At 29.0% G+C, this 20,280-nt stretch overlaps 1 protein-coding gene across 1 annotated transcript in view; it reads left to right on the plus strand.

Annotated features, from left to right (window-relative positions):
* The first annotated feature begins 2,806 nt into the window (after window positions 1–2,806).
* Window positions 2,807–20,280, plus strand: part of LOC129966269 (uncharacterized) — a 31,227-nt gene continuing 13,753 nt past the window's right edge. Inside the window, exons 1-5 of the mRNA XM_056080684.1 lie at window positions 2,807–2,969; window positions 5,857–5,979; window positions 7,850–7,968; window positions 15,230–15,476; window positions 17,577–17,666. Coding sequence (XP_055936659.1) covers window positions 2,931–2,969; window positions 5,857–5,979; window positions 7,850–7,968; window positions 15,230–15,476; window positions 17,577–17,666 — 618 coding nt within the window. The 5' untranslated portion in view covers window positions 2,807–2,930. The remainder of the gene's footprint in view (window positions 2,970–5,856; window positions 5,980–7,849; window positions 7,969–15,229; window positions 15,477–17,576; window positions 17,667–20,280) is intronic.

A 20,280-nucleotide genomic window follows, 5' to 3' on the forward strand; every position in this document is an offset into this window, starting at 1 on the left:
AAACAAATGATAGTTATCATAGAGGATAGAAAAGAGATAGAAGATCAAAAACGAAAGCAAGAAGAACGAGAATTGGAAGAAAGAAAAATTAAAGAAGAACGAGAATTTGAAGAAAGAAAAATCAAAGAAGAACGAGAATTTGAAGAAAGAAAAATTAAAGAAGAACGAGAATTTGAAGAAAGAAAAATTAAAGAAGAGTGGGAATTGCAGGAGAAAAAGGCACAAGAAGAACGAGAATTCGAACTTGAGAAACTGAAGCTGCAATATTCCAGTGTACCCGTGGATGTCGAATTACCAACTCCCAAGATAGAACTCAGGCACGTGATGCAAAAATTCGATGAAAAGAACAGTGATATCAGTTTATATTTGCTGTTGTTCGAGAGACAAGCCGAGTGGGCTCAAATAAAACGAGAAGATTACGTGTCGCATCTATTAGGATTATTGCCAACGGATATAACCCAACTCATCGCTCGAGAGCCAATCGAGAAAGTTAAGGACTATGACCACATCAAGAGTTTATTAGTGAAACGATTTAAACTCAGCCCGGAAAAATTAGGCAAATAGAAAACTTAACAGATTTATTTCAGATTCGTTCGAGTTACTCTGCTCAGTAACTCCTTCTCCTCCAAGAGCCAACACTCGAATGACCTCACTCTTTGAATTACACTCGCGCTAGTTGCCTAGCGCCATCTATGAACGTTTATTTTCTTAACGCTTCAAAATCCAATCACTACAGAATGTTTTACTATCGAACAATTAATTAACTTAAGTAATAAGAAAATAAATAAGACGTAAATACTATATAAATTCAAGGTTATGTAGAAAATTTCGTTAAGTAGAAAACTTCGTTAAATGGAAACTCTACTGAATATCATACATCATTTTATAATAAAGTAAGAGAAAAGTTAAATAAGTTTAAACCGGAAAAAAATAATACTCTTTTGTTTAAATTTATGGGGAAGTTGAGGGCAGAACACTCTCATTGTTTTTTTTTTTCCTTTCTTTCTTGAATGCATTATGGTAGTAGGGATGTGGAGAGAGGCAGCAAACCCTCCCAGGGTACGACTGTCCGCAGAAGTTAATTCATTTCTCAAGCCTGAATTCCACGAGTTAAAACTCAATGTATAGAATTTTATTTCTCGCAGTATAATGAAGATATGAATGAAATGAATGGAATAAATTTTGGAAATCTTTCTTTTGAGGGACTCTATCCAAATTTTAGTGCAAATATATAATTTTAGTCACAAAACGTCATACCAAATTTCATTTATTCAAATTATTGAGTGCGTTTTTAAATTGTTCACATGTTGTTAATTGTGTTCACATATATGCACTTAAACAGGCAGACAAACGATCATCCGTCTGATGGATTTGATGCAAGATTTAAAGAATTTCTGATTTCAGTCATCTACATTTCTGATAATAAAAGTATTTACGAAATTCTATCCATCTTGCCCTTTATATTTTTGAATTATCGTATTCACATGTCCAAAGAAAGCCTTCAAATATATGGATACTGTCCAAAATTTTATAAAATTTGCACATTTTATGCAAGGACTACAAACCAAATTTCATCTCTCTACCTGAATATATTTTTAAGTTATAGTGTTCACAGATAGATGTAATTTCCAAAAATGTATTTTTCGTAAGCAAGGTCATTTGAAGCGCAAAAATTTATCAGTCTTAATTTTTTGACGATTAAAATATTTTATGTATTTTATATAAGACACAGTAAAAGATTGAAATTTTTCTCCTTACCTTCAGTATAACATATTTTGCGCATAGCTTCATAACATAATGAAGAAAAAAAAATCAAATATAAATTTTGTATTTCTTTCCTTTGGCAGATCTATTTGATATAGGTCTATTATTTTTATGTCTGCATTATATACTAAATACCATTCATCTATTTTGTTGCCCTTTTTTTTTATAATTATTATCAAATTCACTCGAATGGGCAAACTGATCGACAAACAATCCGTTCACAGATTTGGTTCAAAAATAGATTCAAATAATAAAGTCATGTGCTAAATTTCATCTATCAAGCAGATTGCATTTTTAAGGTGTGTTAGCCTACAAAAAAGATGGGCTCCCTGGACGAACTTTGTCCGAATTTGATAGAAATCTACAGTTCTGATAGGTATGTGAATTATTACAGACATAATGCCACTTAATGTTCCTGCAACTATAACCATAGCATTTATGATGTCCGTAGAGTAGAGTACATGAAATAAAACCGTGCTGATACACAAACATAACTTCATTTTTTTTTATTTATTTATTCGATTCAGACAGGTCTGAAAACGAGGATTAAATTTTTTAAAATTACAAATAGAAATAGTAAGATATTTTATAATTTTATTTACTGTTGTTTGATGTTTTCTGAACACGTTAATCGAATTCCCTGAAAACACGGTCGTAAAAATTGATTAATTAATAAATTGAAAATAGCAGAAAGTCTTGAAAACGAATTATATTCATGAACATATCATCCAAGGTTCGAAAATGACAAGGTCTTTAGATAAAAATTAAATTTTAATATTAATTTCTTATCTCAATTATCCACACATTTTCATAAATAGTTTACGTAAACTGGCTTTTAAACTCAAAATAACATAGGGAAAAATAAAGGATTAGCATTTTCGAGAGAAATTAGTTTTCTTGTAACTTGGCCACTGATTATTAATGATTTCTTTAAAATTTTAATTCCAAGGCTGATTTATGGACGGAGATAATAATATGAATTTATACGAGCTTATTCTAACAGAATCTTTCTTTCTTTTGCTTTCAGTTTTGTGAGTTAACAGAAAATTAATGTTTTTAATAGAAGCAGACGATTTCGCTGAGATGATTGGACTGAACTGGAACAATCGATAAAAACATATCTTGAAAAGACACGCAATTTCTGTTATTCGTTTCCAAGGCAAGACATGTTCTCCCATATTCCTGCTGATGTGTTTTGTACGCAGGTATTCTTTTTATATTTTATTATTATTTTATCATGTTTGATGCAACTAAACTTGCTCTAACTAATATTCAGGAAAATGTTGCGGTGTTCTAAAAATAGCTGTTATAACTATACGTTATGTGATTAATCAATGTTTTTCAATCAGTCTGAAATAGGTTCTTTCGTCTTAAAATAAAATGAGTGTTCATCAGTTTTATGTCTTTGGACAATGGGGATGGGTACGATAAAATATGTTAATACCAACGGTATAATATCTTTAAACTTTTAAAAATGTTTAGCGCTTTGCAACCAATATTTTTTCGATTTTCTTTGTCCTGAATGAGAAGGGAAAAAAAAATTAATTCTGTTTCAAAAGTCGCATAATAAAACTTTATAATATTGATTATTTATCTTTTTAAAACAAGTTCATTACAAAATGCTTTTTTTTAACCATTTTTAAAATACTTTATATTTAATTTCAAAAATATATTAATCTTTTGTAAATTATTTGAATTTTAAAAAAATACATATCTTAAAAAAATTAACAAGTAAATCTAAAATAAAAAAATCATTTGCAATATTAAATTATTAGATAGAATGATAAAGACAAGAACAACTGGAAATAGATAATTGTAATTACAGCTTTGTTAAGCAAAATAAAATGAGTTTATTGAAAAGTGCATTATTTAAAGGTAACTGAGTTTGATACTCGGTACGCCATTTGAATAGATATAAATAACATAAATAAATCATTTAAGTAAAGGCTAAGAAAAATTAATTCTAAAAAACAATAAATAAAAAATAACCAAAAAATTAAATACCATGAAATTTCTGTGATCGCTTCTTATTAGTTGAGAACTTATAAAGTAAGTAAGGAAGAAAACCCAAAATGACATTTGAAGTAATGAAAAATTCTCGTATTATTTTACACAGTATAAACATATTGTAAATTTCTAAGTGATGAAAGACGGCATTAAAAAACATGAAGATTTAACTACAAATATTTGGGTGCCTTAAATTAGAGAAATAATTTGAATCGTAGTTGTGATTCTTTAAATTAAACCTTCATCGAAAAGAAGAATTTATCAAATTAATTCAAAACTAGTTATTTAATCTATCAAATGATCATATCAATCTGATACTTCTACAATAAAATGCTAATTTCAAGGCAAATTTTGTGGGTATGGATATCTATATGTAATACAACAATCGAGTGAAACTTTTATTTACAGTTTTTAAAGTAAATTATTATGTACAAAACATTTATATTTATAAGTACATTTTGAGTTTAGGACTCTGATTATAAAATATGCATTCAAATTTATATACACAATCGTTATCATTTAATTGTAAGGATGGTATCAGAAAACTTATGCTAATTTCTCTATGTACAGGTGTCCATTCTAATTATGATCCAATATTGGCTTTCTAAACTATAAGAGATATGTAAATACTCCAGCTAAAAAAATTCACTTTAAATGATTTAATGAATTACGTTTTATTTATTAAAAAGAACAGACAAGGATAATTATTGTCTAAATTATTAAATAGTCTCCTGATCCAGTCATTTATATTTAATAAAATATGTGTTTCATAATAATATTTTAAACAAAAGTACGCCCGCAATTCACTAATGAATATTCTTTTTCGACTAAAAAAGTTAATTCTTTTAAACCAATAAAAGACCACTTCTAGCTTGCATCATCTGTTAATCGACTGAACTTTTTGAAGTAGCCACTAAAATGATCTAATAGTGATATTCAATTTTCTTTCTCTCTCTTTACTCTTTCATTTTTAGTTCTGAAGAGCGAACTTTTTGTTTAAAATACTATTGTGACAAGAATATTTTATTAAAAATATAATTCATAGAACCTGACGACTATATAAAAGTTTTTCAGGTGCTTATTCCTTTTTAATCAAAAACAAAATATATATTTACTTGCTTCATTCAAAGCATGTTTCCTTCTAGAACTAACTGTTTGTAACTAATAGTTTATATTAGAAACTATGAATAGAGTAAGCACCGTTTACCCATTCTAATTGTGTTTTAGATTACCTTGCAGAACCTTCCTTACAATATATATTAAAATTAAAAAAAAGATTTTTTTTTAATTCATGCTTATCACAATACTTTAAAATCCACTACTCACAACATAGAAATACAGTTCGATATATTCCCTTGTAACAAGTAAGTCAAATAGATTTTGTTTTATTCGCTGATTCGATTTTAGAACTTCCACAATGATTTTATTTTATTTTTTTAATTTTCATTCAGATGCAATGCTTGGACTTCATTCCTTTGTAAAGAAGTTAAATGCCACTAACATGCAACGCCATAATTGCATAATTTAGTTACTATGTTATGATAATATGTATTGAACATCTCAGGAAGTGAAACAAATCATAAGGTGCAGGGTAAAATATAGAAATTTCCAACCACAGTAAATTGGAGATAAGAAACTGAAGAAATGAGCTATAATGCTGGTGCAGATCTTGCTTCCTCTAGAATAAATAAAACCAAACCATCTACATCTGTATGAACGAATTGAATTAGAATTTAAACGCACTTTCTTTAATTATGAAATGGAGATCTTGACAGCAAACCCAAGAGCCTTTCTAGATATGAATTGTTATATTATGCGACGTTTTTGCAACAGTTATTATTCTTATTTAATTAAGAAATAAACCACTTTAGGTCGCCCATGGTATAAGGATAGACATGGAGCTAAATCTTTTCTATTAGTTGCTGTCTTGATAAATAGATAGATTACGCCAACATGGATTCATCTATTTCTGTGATACATCTGATGTTGATTAATTGTTGATTATTTTGACAAATTGTTATTGGACCAACATTTTAAAAAGTAAAAATAAAAAAAAGAATTTTAGTAATTTATTTGCCTTTGTAGATTAATGGAAATGTAGAAGATGCTTTGAGAGTTCTGAAAGCTCGTCTGGGAAATATACAGAAGAGACCACAGACCTTTGATTGGGAATTTGCAAGCATAGATCCAGAAAATCCAATAACTCAAGTAAGTATTAAAAGAAATCATCAACAATATTTATACAGTTGTCAAGTTGTCAAGGTGTAAATGAATGTAAATAATAGAACAACTTCCTGGTACAATGATATTTATGTTTACTCTAACAATCAGGTTGCCCTAAAATTGATTGCAAATATGGAATAACTTCAAATATCGATAGAAACAATTAATAAGTTGCATAATTATTATTCATAAAGCAAATGAATTGAATATACTGGAATAATTCAAATTATCGGCCGTTATTATTTAAGCACTGTTGATAGTTCCAACTAATGAAACTCCACATGCCAAGGATTAATTGCCTCAAAGGATAACACATTAGTTTCAGTTACAATCCTATATATCACTCCAACTATTTTGGAATTATTGTTCGCCAATACCATGCTAGGTGTCCGTGAGCATACTCAAGGTCCACCATTTTACAAGAGGAAGAAGATAGCAGCTTTAATAGAGAATATGCGAGATAGTTTTGGGGAGACTAAACTCGCTAATTATAATTTCGAAACGGGTAGGGGTTAGGAATGCAAAATATAAGAAATCGGTTATTCAGCATTATGATGGGATTTGCAAAATTAATCGGAAGAAAGGCCTTGTCATTTATTTAGAAAAAAAAATAATAAATAAGAAGCATGGGAAAAAATAGATGAAAAAAAATTTATAAAACTTAACTGGAGACCCGAATTTAATCCTCTTACAGGCAGAGCCCTCTATCTATCTTTTTAGATTATTTTAGTTTTGAGAAAGTAATTTTCCTCTATCTAAATGAGAAAGTAATACATATTTGAGATGCTTAGTGTTTTGTCTGAATTTTTACATTCATATTATTTGCAATATTATTAATTAACTTTTGAAACAAAGAATTCTCGGCGTCTTGAATATCAAAATAATATCAAATATTTTGAAAATATATCAAAAATTTATAAGGTTTTAAAGTTTGGTGCATTTGAAATTTTTCTTGATTACTGCATTGAAAGCATTTTAACTCTTGTTGACAGATGCTTACAAATATTTTTTTTGTGTTCGTCAATTAAATTGTAAGCCAGCACATATAAATATTAATTCTCATGAATTTTTTAATGTAGTAAACTTAATTTTCTCGGTGAAATATATTTTGTCTGAACCCTTTTTACTTTCTCGTATATGTAGTACAAAGTATTGTAATCGTCAAAAAATTCGAACTCTAGATTTTGACGAATCTCCACATTTTAGTCCTCCCTGAATTGAAGAACGCCTTTTTAGAAAATGTCTATCTGTCTGTCTGTGACGAAGATATTCAAAAGCGCTTTGAGCTGCAAAGATTAAATTTTGTATATGGACTTTAGGCCAAATTTATAGATTTCTGTCGAATTTGGGACAAAATCCGTTCAGAAGAAATCCAGTTATCTGGCTGTTCGAATATAAGTTAACATCACAGCTACAAATGAAGAAAGCTAGATATATAACATTTAGTACAGAGATTCAACATATATAGTGTAGACATTTATTAAAATTGGAGCCAGATCTAACCAGGGGTTCACCGTGAGTTGGTCTGTATTTTCAGAAACCACTCAAACTGTAGTGACTTAAATATATTAAATTTGGTATGGGATTCTGTGGCTACAGCTGTAGTTTTGTGTCAAATTTTTGTTTCAATTCGTTTTGGGAAAAAAACCCCCGTCTAAAATGCAATATCGATTTTCAGATATTATTAACCACATACCAGGAATTAATCGTCAAGGATTACAATAATTTGGCGTTAATTTAATATATTCAGTAAAAATGCTAAAGTTATTAAAGCTGTAAATTATAAAAACTTATTTTTGCAAAAGCATATGAAATATTTCCTTGTTTTTCTGATTTCGTCATTTTTTTTTTTCAGGTATCAAAAACTCCCAGTGATGCGGAATTTCCTTGCGATTGGGATGATGGCGATGTCGAAAATGAAAAAGAAGGCATCAGCTATCCAAACACTCCAAGAACTCCTTCGAATTGTAAAGGGTAAGTACTGTAGCAATTTGAAAAGTGAAATAATTTGGTATTTTTAGGCTTACTCTGTAGCAATTCTCGCCAAGTACACAAAAATAGCACTTTCATCAATCAATATCATCAATCAATTTCATCAAACAATAAATCGTTATTAAACAACCACAACAGCAAAGAGCATTTAGAGATAATTACACCAAAGCGAGAATTCGCTTAACTGATATTTCACATGTGACCGTTTTATAATTTTTAATAATTTTATGTGACCGTTCGCTTTTATAGTTTCTGCGACATAGTATGAAAGCAAAAATTCTATCTTATCTTCTAATGATGATACCGCCAAAATTCTTGTATTTTTGAAAACTTTCAATTTTGTCGCCAAATAGTCGCCAAGTTTGTCCTTAAGATTGGAAGCCTTTGACTGACATCTATTCGGCGTCCTTAAAAATATTTATAAAACTCTGTTTCTTACAAACTGTGCAAAGAAAATTCGTAATGATATGTGACACAATATATGCAAGGATTCCAAATATAGAAACCTTTTGCCATAAATTCAAAAATTCCATACAAAATAATAGAGCAAGAGTGATTACTACAAGTAAAGAAACTTTAAATAATTCTTTTTTGATAAACTGTTTCTCATTATTATTGTTTTTTAATTTTCCTCTTAATAAAAGGATAATATAGTAACAGATGAATAAATTACAAGAAACGGCTTTGCGACATAAGTCAGCCAAATATGTTTTTTTATGCATAAAACAAAAGTTGCCATTTTACAGACAATAAACTTTTTGTCTTGAAAACAAAATATCTGTGGAGATTATCAAAGCTCTGTAGTGTTTTCAATGCAAGTCTCTTTGATATTACGTTGAAAGATAAATAACTGAGGAGTCACAAGGAATTACCATCATTATATTTGTAAATATTGCTATTCATTGTTTTAATAAAAGAACCTTTGGTAAGGTAGGTAGTAACAACTACCAATTGTATATTCGAACTATTCCATTTGTAAATGCATTTCCGGATAAACGTCCGAATGTTCTAAATAATGGAACTTTTTTCTCCCTCCCAAATTAATTTCTACCAATGAGTATTTCCTTCAATAACAGAAAACTGACGCTAAACTGCATAGGTTTTTAGGTTATCTTTTAAATAAGCATATTTTATTTACCACTGAATAATAATAAAAAACGCTTGTCTCACATACTACCATCATAATTTTTGAAGGTTTATGAATTCATAGAAATAGTCTAGCAAAATTAGACCATCTGAAATTAACAATAACAACAACGACTTTCATCATCATCATCAATAATTAAAAAAAAAAATTCATACGACAACATGATTTGTTGATTTGAAAGGGCAATTATTTTATTTTAAGAAAAAAAAATCGCCGAATTATCTAAATGGGTGATGAAAAGGAATCAGTTGAAGACACAACAGAAGAAGAGCAAAAGTGAGTAAATATTAAGTTTTACGGGTAAAGCTTAAAAACTGTGTACATTTTCCTGCCAGCCAAGCAAAAATCATGTCAACAGATCGAACAGTCTATCATCTGTATGGTATCGGGATTACCACATTTGGCGAGAAATAGCCAAAAGAAGTTTTACTTGGGTACTCGCATTTTCGTGGTCCGTTTGCACATTAATTATTATCAGTTAAAATAGAATTCAATATTTAATAAAAGTTGCATAATCGTTATATACTGAATCATTTCCCAAACCCTGTAGTACACAGCGAATGTGTACAAAGAAAAATAAAATAAATTGGTTACTTGTCGGTTGTAACGGCGACCAAAAAGCGCGAAGAAAAATTTTCGCCAATTTGGCGATTTTAATAATGCATTTGAACATTAAAATCAAACTAAATAACATGCGATTCGGATGTTGAAAATTTTTCATAATAAATAATAATGCACTTGAATATATTTTTATAATTTGGCGAACTTTTTTCTTGGCGATTTATGACTGCCGTTAAAACCGAGTTGTACCATAAATTGTTTTCACCTGGTTCTGTTACATATATAAATTATGAATTATCGAAAGTAGCACAAAAGTAATACCTTTTTTCACTCTTGGCGAGTTATTTAGTTCTTTTCTTTGTTTATCTTTGTATGAATATGCTTTGCCCTTTTACGGAATTATTTTGCTTTCCTGTCACACGCAAAACTTGTAAAAATGATTAATACTCAATTTATTCCAAAACCATAGTTCATTGAAAAATAATTTAGCAATAATTAGCTATAATAATAATTAGTTAGATAATTTAGCAGTAATTTCTATTAATGTCTTAATAGAAATTACAGGTTGAATAAAATTCCTCCGATTAATGAGTAGAATCCTACTAACTTAAGATGACGGGAGATGGTTGTATAAATTGTTTATTTTTTTATAATAAAATGCTGATAAAATTGAATCAACTTCTGAGATTTTAAATACGTATTTTCTTGAATGTATGAGGTTAGGATATGTAGCAATAATGGCTGTTATCGCTTGTTTTCAGATGGAGACACCGAATAAATTCTTCAACATACGCAATAAAAAAATCACTACAAAAATAAAGTTTCAGTCCATTTACAGTTGTAGAGCAGTATCATTGATGCGTTTCAATACATAGTTATGTTTCTAAAGTTTCAAACCAAACGAAGAGGTACAACAAATCGTTGGATAGAAGCAATAATGAGAGAAGATTTGATTAAAAGGCCCACAGAGGCCGATATAGGATAAAATCAATGAAATTAGTAGATATTAAAGTACTTCATTGATTGAAGAGAAAATTGGAGATTAGTTTTGTTAGCAATTACTTTAGCCAATTTTTTTTCAAAGAAATATTATCTTGCTTATCTTAGTTTTGTCCACACTCTGTCTCTAAAATAAGGATACTTTTAACGTCTTCTCCACGTTTGCTTGTCCATACGAGCCACATCGCAGATACTTTTCTTCCAATTATGAGAAACATTTTTTCCATTTCTGAACTCATTTTTGATGCGCGCATTGAATATTGTTTCGCCAATATGGTAATCCAAATAAGCAAATAGAGTAGTTATGTTTTATAACTTAAGGTTAGTTTACACTCGGCCAGTTATAAGACGACCACTAAGACAACGCATGCGCAGAAAGGGACTGATTTATATTTGCCACAATTTCATAGGATAGATTCAGGCATTCCATGTTAAGAGTTCAGTTAACCACGTGGTCTTCCTGGGTGGAGCTAGCTGCCAATCATGTAAATATCACGTGGTATTCCTGTTGATGTTAGTATATTTTTCTTTCCCACCAGAAGCGAACTTGATTCCGGTACTAGGGGGAGTGATCTCGGCTCTCTCTCTTCCGAGAAATTTTATGTGTAGTTCTCTAGGCCTTCTACACTATGGCGTAATCATGTGCCTTTTGTTGTTGATGTTACCAATAAACCACATAAAGACAGCATGTGTCTTCAAGTCCTTTCACCCAGGACACAATCTTCACCACAAATAAATTATTGTGTAATCATGAAATGCAATAATTAATTACATTCCATGCTTGGCTATAAATTGTTTCGGCGTCTTTGACTCTTTCTTTACCATTGCGTGTCGGATTAAAATAATGGATATTTACATACAGAAACATGGTAAAATAAAAAAAAGGTTAATATATCTAAATTTGGAAAACCATAGAAAAAAATGGCTAATAAAACGGACCCCCCCCCTAACCTTGAATCAAAAAGAAAAAAAGAAGAAAAAAAATGTTGCAATTAATCTATGATTTTTTCACGCCAAAAAAAAAAAAAAAAAAAAAAAAACCCTGCCAAATTCTACAAACGCATGCGCAGTAAGAAAAAATACAATGCAACGGCATGTTGTTATCCCGTCGGCACAAGTACTTGCAATAGACCGGACAGCATTTTTCAGCCTTTCTATGTATGCGTTTCCTACTGGCCGAATGTAAACCCATCTTTAGCATTGTTATTATTGAAATGGATAAACTGAGATTTTTAGCAGCAAAGGCTGTCATCCTCTAATGTTAGAGAGTCAGAGTTAATAAATATAAAAAAACTTCAGTGAATGAAAAAAATGTGAAAAAAGCGTTTATGAAAAACAGTTTTTTTTTCTTTGGGGGGGGGGAGAGGGGCAGAATTTTAAATTTTTTGATGATTGAAAGTGAGCTTGCTCCAAAGGTAGTATTATTTGAGTTGAATACTTCAGAGTTCACCGGAATATTTTCATTGCCATTTTCTTAATTACAGGAGAGACAATCAAGATTATTATGAAGTCCAAATTTATTCAGTAGAGCTGAAGTGATGATCATCCGGGTAATTAAACGTGCTTTTATTACATTTTCTCTTCTATTTTTAAATCATGAGATAAGGGAAAGAATGGATGGAATATCGCCTAGAGCTTCTTGGTACTTGCTATTTTGATAAATTTGGTGCATATTTTGAAGCTAGGTTTCTTGATAACAAGAGATTAAATCTTCAACAGTAATCCTCTCAACGTATGGCTACGACTCTCTCAGATAGAGTAGTTTTTCTAGGAACCCTGTTGTTAAATTATTTACTTATTTTTTGTTTTGTTTATTTGTACTTTTGCTACTTTGAAGACTTAGGATTATCGGCATTCTTGGCGATGTGAAGGAGCATCTCAATATAGGTTCTAATCTTTTTTGCTTTTCTCTTTCGTAATATTTGTCAATTTTTCCTCACTCAGATTTCATGAATTTTGTGTGTTTAAAGATAAAAAAAAGTCTCTTAATCACATTCTATAAAAACTCTCTTGTTAGGACAATCTATTTTCTTCCTATAAAATTTCATACATAAAGAAGGCTTTCAACTTTTCTTCACCGTAACTCAGAATATTTCGGCTTAGAACTCTATATCGTTTGGCTAAAATGCCAGGATGATACATAAATAGGAAAAAATGACGTTTTTGCAATCATATCAGAACTTCTTTGGGAGCACAAAGTCACAGCTTATCCGTACTGATAAGGGAAATTTTGAAAATTGGCATTTTTCCAATACTTCTCTCTTTTTGTCCTCTCATAAACTGTTTCTGATGACTTTATTTTGTTTATCGTTGACTTAAATATTCGCACGGTGAAAATATTTCTTGCTTAATACTTACCATTAATTTTTTCATCTTTATTATTTTTGTTATAAGGAAATAATTTTTATTTATATAATTATTTTAAAAGAAAAAAATGGATATGGAGCTTATATTTAGACTGTAGCTGTTATTTTATACAGGAACTGAATAAACGTAGCTTGCCGTAAACTTACTCTTAAAACAGCTGGAAAGCCATCTGAGTAAATACAAATAAAGCGCATAAATATTTTATACACTATAAAAATAGATTTTGTTCAAATTTCAAGCATAAAAAAGCTTTAATTAAGATTTCAACACTGTTAATTAAATAACTAATTTCTTTATTAATTAAAAATATGCATTTATTCCTAAAAAAATTCCATTAAATGAAAAATATCATAAACAATTTATATCATTTTATTTATATGTCTCTGAATTTACACTCGCAATATTCAATCAATTTTTCTATAAATCTTTAAAAATTATTGATACTTTTAGAAAAAAAATTAGATTTCTGTAATTTTTAAAAATCGTTTGATGCAATATGATGTTCTGATAAATGAAGAAAATTAAAATAATTGTGTATGTGTTATTCTCATTTCAATTATAAAGAAAGTTATAGAATATTTGTTGTAAATGATAAGAGAGTTTTATGTATTAATATCAAAATTAGTTATAGCAAAAATTAATATTTGTGTCTGTATACGAGGTAACATTCTAAGATCTTGACCATATGACCTAGAGCTATCAAAGTTGGCACATTTACATACTTTGGAGGGTGGAAAGTTATACCACCAAGCGATATTTTTAAAAAGTTAATTAAAATTTTAATTAATTAAAAATTAAGCAAAATTTTAATGTTTTCCCGTAATAACTTACGAAAACACTGCAGCAGAGAAAGGATTTTCACATCATCTTAAAATTCAAAAAATTATCTTTTCAATGATGCCTATTAATCTGTCGTATGATCTTTTTCAATGTTTAATAAATTTTAATAAAACATTTTAAGTATATTTTCCAACGATATATTTCATGTAAAATAACAATAAAATTAACATTCACCAGTGCGTTACACCTGCATGAAAAAATTAACTTTTATCAAGATGATGCCATCATGCTGATAAAAGCTGAGTTAAAAAATTAAGTTTACTCGTATTCCAGATAATTTAGAAAAGAGTAATTTTTAGCACGTGTTTGTATGAAATGAAATAAACACAAAAGATGATATTTTTGGAAAAATAAATGTAAGAACAAGTTTTCTATGACCACTTAAAATATCTTTATTATTAATTGAATGATTTTATATTATTTAAGACAAACGTAGTTTATATATACATCCATCTAATCGGGACCTAAATTATTAATAATAGGCATATACAACTAATAAAAAAAATAGTCTATGGCGAAAATAATTAAATTTTAAATAGTTTAAGTCAATAAATGTTCTGATGAACTTCGAATTTTAAGTTTTTATAGAAACCTTCAATACTATGATCACTATTTATATAATTTTTTTAATATAGTAAACTGAATTTTATTTAGAATCAGAGAAATTTTTATTAAATAATTCTTTCAGATATTGCATATATTATAAAAAATATTCAATAGAACAAGTAAAACTTCCGTAATAAAAGATTCCGTTTTCTGTACTCATACTTTTAAAAAACTTGCTTGATTTCAGTAAAAATGTTTTTGTATTGGTTGAAATTTTATAATTTCCTTTTCAAATTAAAGAGAAAAATTTGGAAATTGCATAGTACGTTGAACAGAATCGTGTAAAACTTCTGAAGTAATAAATGACAATCAAAATTTGAAGCTTATAAATATTTTATTACAGGAACTATTTAGATCAAATTACAAAAAAAAAAAAAAAAAAAAAAAAATTATTAAATTAAAATTTTTAGCGATCAATGATCCTGGTGAACTAACTGATTCTACTAATACGGCTAGTATTTTATATAAAAATATTTTTGAATTGGAAATATATAATTTTTATAGACATGAAAATACTTTCATTTCGAGCAGCGACGGATATTTTAACCTGTATAAAATATAATATTTGCAGTTTAATAAAAATAAATTGGCTCAAAAAATATTTTCTTTAAAGAAACAACGCACATATTCAACAAAATATTTTGCTTAAAGATAAAGCATATACCTCAAGGACAGGGTGGTCTAAAACTATAGCAGATTAGATAAATGATTTTGTCTTTTCAGAGTGGATTCCGAAGAGGATATAGAGAAAGATGAGCAAAATGAAGAAACACCTGAGCCGAATTTTCAGAAACTAGAAGATGTTCCAGAGAAGGATGAGAAAGAAGAAAAAGAAGGTGACGACAGTGATCGAGTTCTGATAGAGAAACAAGAAGATGAGAAGAAAGAAGGTGAAGAAAAGGAAACAGAAGAAAAAGAAGAGGGAAAGAAAGCAGAAGAAAAAGAAGAAGAAGAAAAGAAAGAACCAATGGTGCAAACATATTTTGAAATGGCTCTATTTTAAATATAAACTTCGGAGTATATTTTTCTTTTTCTCTTTTCAACTCAGAGCTTTGTTCCATATAAGGGTTCTGGCACCAAATTTCTTGTGCATTTCCACATTCACTTTTAAAATACAGCAAAAAAAAAGGCTGTACCTATATATTAATTATACAATTTAATGATCTCAGTTGGCATATAAAAAATAATTAAAAATAAAATTAACCAGAGAAAATATCCAAAATTATTTTTTAAATTTGTCACTGTTCTTTTTTTTCGGAAATTTGGTAACCCCAAATTTTTTTCTATAATTTCTACAAAATCTGATTTGATTTGCTGTAGTAATATCTAAACTGTTCAGAAATTTAAATATTTAAAATATTTTTCCTGTTCAAAAATTTAAAGTTTTTTTAAATTACATGTTTTTTTAAATGTTTCTTTTTATTCAATTTTCATTACTTGTTGTCCTAATATTTTTTTTAGAGTTCTCTAAATGAACTTAATGGAATTAAGCTTCCAAATTCGGATACCTAAATTAGTTTCGGAAGGAAAAAAAATATTTCCTCAAAAATTTGATGATTTTTGGAAAATATCGAATTTTTTCCCTTTCGCTATTTTTTTTTTAAATTTCTTATCAATATATTTAAAAATCGATGCCTAATTCTATTAGGTCGATATCTTTGAGTTCGCAGGAAAAAATTTCAATCTGTTTCAATAAAATGTGCTTTAATTTTACATTTTGTAAGAGTCATAATTTTAGAAAAAGCGAAGTGAGGAAAACGGCTTTAAAGATTTAACACAATAATATTACACGTTACACAGTTTACATTAAATTAGTACTTTTCTCAACAATAAGTAAAGATTTTTTAAGAGTAATGATTTTATAAAATTTTATTGTTGTCATAGTTAATAATTTCTCTAGTTAAATTTCGCTATAATTAGAAAAACAAATTGAAAAATTATATTGATTTATCGATTTTAATGTTATATAATCACTATACGTAAAAAATCATTCTTAATTTTTTTCTATCAAATGTTTATTAATGCTTAATAATAATTGTAAATCATTTAAATAAAATATAAATAAATAAAAAAAGGTATTTGAAACAAGCAAAGTTTCTAGAAAAATGAGTTGAATAAGAGTAGGTTTAAATCCATCTATAAAAACTTTTATAATCAGTATTTTTTACATAAAACAAAATTATACTTTAAAAAGCAGTTGTAAATTTGACTTTCTTGAGATCAAAATGTTTTAGAAGCATACAAAGAGTTATTAATTTCGGCTTCACTAAGGAATTTTATTGGTAAATAATATATCCTCTTTTCGAAACTGTTTTATTTGATAAATTTGATTTAAGCGTTCTACACCTCTTATCATTCATAACGAAATAATGCGCCTTTCTGTTAATTCGCAGCATTTCCAAATCTTTTTGAATTAAAGTAAGAAATAAATTATGTTGCAATTTTGAAAAAAGCTGATTTTCTTTTCAAAAATGATCCAAACTGGATGGGTAGAAAGGCTGACACAGAAAGGTTGGTGAAATTACCAAATTTAGAAACAAACATTGTGTAAACAAGAAAGTAGTTACAATGTTTGAGACGCTTACCCATATTGTCTTCTGAACATAAAGAGTATTTTTCATTGGATTTGAATTGGCGAATTATACGTTACTGGCAGATCGAAAATTTCATCTTCCAGAAATGGGGCATTTAGCCAAGAGAAAGGCGGGAATAATTTTAAGGTGAAATCAGAAGAATTAACTTCATCGTAATGAATAATTTTTACACTAAAAGTTTTCGATAGCTGCAAACCCTTAGAAGTTCTGTGTTGAAAGAAGACTTTTAAATTCTAACTGTGATTGTCTTTTATCCGAAACAAATGACGCTTCGGTAAAAGTTCTTCCATTCCTCCCCACCCACTCTCTTTACAATCCCTGTGAATCTAGATGGTGGATATAATAGAAATTGATAGAAAGGGAGAAATTTATTCTTATATCCTTGGAACAATATATATATATATATATTTAGGACAGTTAAATATATTTTTATATGTTTTAGCGTTTTGACTGATGCAAAACTGTTTATTTTTCAGCGATGGGAGAGGCCAAAGCGGCCCACATCAATCATGAAGACAAAATTACTTGTGAACGATGTTGTCAAATTCATTGAAGAAATGAAACAGGTACATATATAACGTTTTTCCATAACGATGTTTTTAACTTTTTTGCATCTTATCTAATTCTTTACCAAAGGTAATGAAAATTATATCCATATATTTAAAATAATTAGCAAAACAAAAGAATCAGCCTCCTAGATGTACATAATTCAATAATTTTTATGACAGATCATGATCTTTACATACATAATCATTGATCGCTTGTAATCCCCCCCCCCCATTTTTATTTTGAAGGAACATCATTTCTGCTTTTACATTCGGCAGAGAAATTTCTCTCACACTTCAAATTTTTCAAACAATTTTTGACCTTAAATTTAAAGAGGAATAACTGTAAAACCGTTGCTACTCCCATCTTGCCAAAGCATCCAGGAAAAAATGAATGATCTGGTAGCCACGACAACATGGTTCACAACTGAGTTGGACACAAAATGGTTCTCAGTGCGGTGAAGGCCATATGTCCACCACTCGTGGCAGAATACCTCAATATAGAGGTAACTCAAATCTACACCATTACTATACCCAATAGGAAATGAGGACCTGCTTACTTATGCAGCAACTTCTCATTCCCACATCTGAGGTGCCTCTCAGTGGAATTTTGAAAGAAATATGAAAACATTGAACAACACGAATGAGAGTCGTGAAATTACATGGGTGAATGCCAAACACATTCTGAAGTTTTAAATGCCTTACTCATTGTAATTTAAATAGCGGAAACAATAAAAGATAATTCTTTAATTTGATGCCCAGTCAATTTCAAATTTTTTTTCCCAATTTCAAATTAGTCGTCAAAGGAGACTAATGATTCTAATTTCGTTAAATTTCTTATAATAGTTATACTAAAATATGAGCATAATTGAACATCTTTATTGTATAATACAATTAGCAAAAATGAGTCATATGTTAATGTAATGTTTTCTAGGCACTATTTAACCTTTTAAGTACGAGTAAAATTATACACGTCTACAATGCCAAGCGCAAAAATAAAAATAAAAAAGAGCCGTATTATACACCTTCATACATAATAATAAGTTTAAAAACATGAATCGTCCATTGATAATCACTGAAATGCAAGGCAGACTTGCTAAATCGCTTATTGCCTACTTCGGGAGTAAAGGGGTTAAATCAATTTATATCGTTCGGATGTTTCACCCCAAGGCATCAAATCTGGAAGGCGGAGAAGGCAGCATCAATTTAATTGACAATTCAACTTGACTATACAGTTAAAGATAACGATGCATGATTGCACCCAATTAAATAGATCCTAAATATGATCCCCCAATATAATTAACAGAAATAAATATTCTTGAATAGAATTAGTTTTAATCAAGTTTTCTTCTTTTCAAGGAGGTGGATTTATGTGTTTAAAATGAAAGTTATTTATTTTCATAAAATAGGAATATTTCTACGCCCTCTTCAGTACTAGAGAGCATAGAAACACTTATTACGCTATTCATTTTTGAATTGGTTGCTCATTGCTTTCTACATGTTATCGAGTTGTCTTTGATTGTAGTTAGAATTTGGCTTCATCTGGAACTTAAAAATGGAATTTACTATTTTACTGAAAAACTAATAATCATCAATAAATTTATCATACAAAATAAATAAAAATTATTCACTTTTTATTTATGGCAGAATTTTATTATTTTATTCATTAGAATTTTTTTTTTAATTATTGCTAATTACAGAATTATATAATTATATTATTATTATAGGAAAGTCCAAAAATCCATTTTTTGGGTTGTACGACAAAAAAGACAAACAAACTCAATAGCTTGGGGTCATTGACTCGAAATCCATTCAGCATCCGTTAGAGCTACCTGTAAAATCTCTTCCTTACCAGGAAACCATATTACGAATTTTTAACAATTTGCATCGTTAATATTTTAAACTTTGATTGTGAAGTCATATATATGAGTTCAAAAGCAAATATTTGAATTATTAGACGTTAGCACTGAAGATAGAAAGATATTCTCTAACTAATTATCTCTTCAAACCTTTGTTGGAAATTGTGCCATGATGTGATATATTGACGATTTTAAAATATGCCTAGTAAATACTAATAAAAAGTACAAAGATAAACAGAATTTGTAATTTTTAAGTTGTTAAATATCTTATGAAGCAGTTCAGCACAGCCTAAAAGTTAAGAAATGCATTTTTCTATGCATCACTAGTTGCCTTCAGTAATCATTTGATCACCTACCATATCGATAGCATTAATTGAATCATGTCAGCATTTTTTTTTAAACAGCAAAAGAAATTATTGTTTTAAAATTTTATTTGTACAATAATTGTAAAACACTGTGATTGATTAGTTATACTTGGAAAATGGTGACATTTATTGGCGAAAAGTTTTTGCAAAAATCCCTTCAATTGCAGAGGTTGCTAGTTCAGTCAAAATTTGATTTTCCGATATATCTGGAAATGGTGAATTGTATGCATAGGAGCCCATTGTTAACGTATATAGGGTGTGCTAAATGCTAATTAGAATTTTGTGCTCATTTGTCGCTAAAGTGCTTATTTTATTTTAGCTAAAGTAGTATCCCATTTGAAGCTTTGTGTGAACTATTCTGATTCAGATCTCTTAATTTCAGAGGCGGCGGTAGCAGGGGGGCAAGGGGGG

The sequence above is a fragment of the Argiope bruennichi genome, chromosome 4 (assembly GCF_947563725.1).
Source record: "Argiope bruennichi chromosome 4, qqArgBrue1.1, whole genome shotgun sequence".
In the NCBI taxonomy this organism is placed as follows: domain Eukaryota; kingdom Metazoa; phylum Arthropoda; class Arachnida; order Araneae; family Araneidae; genus Argiope; species Argiope bruennichi.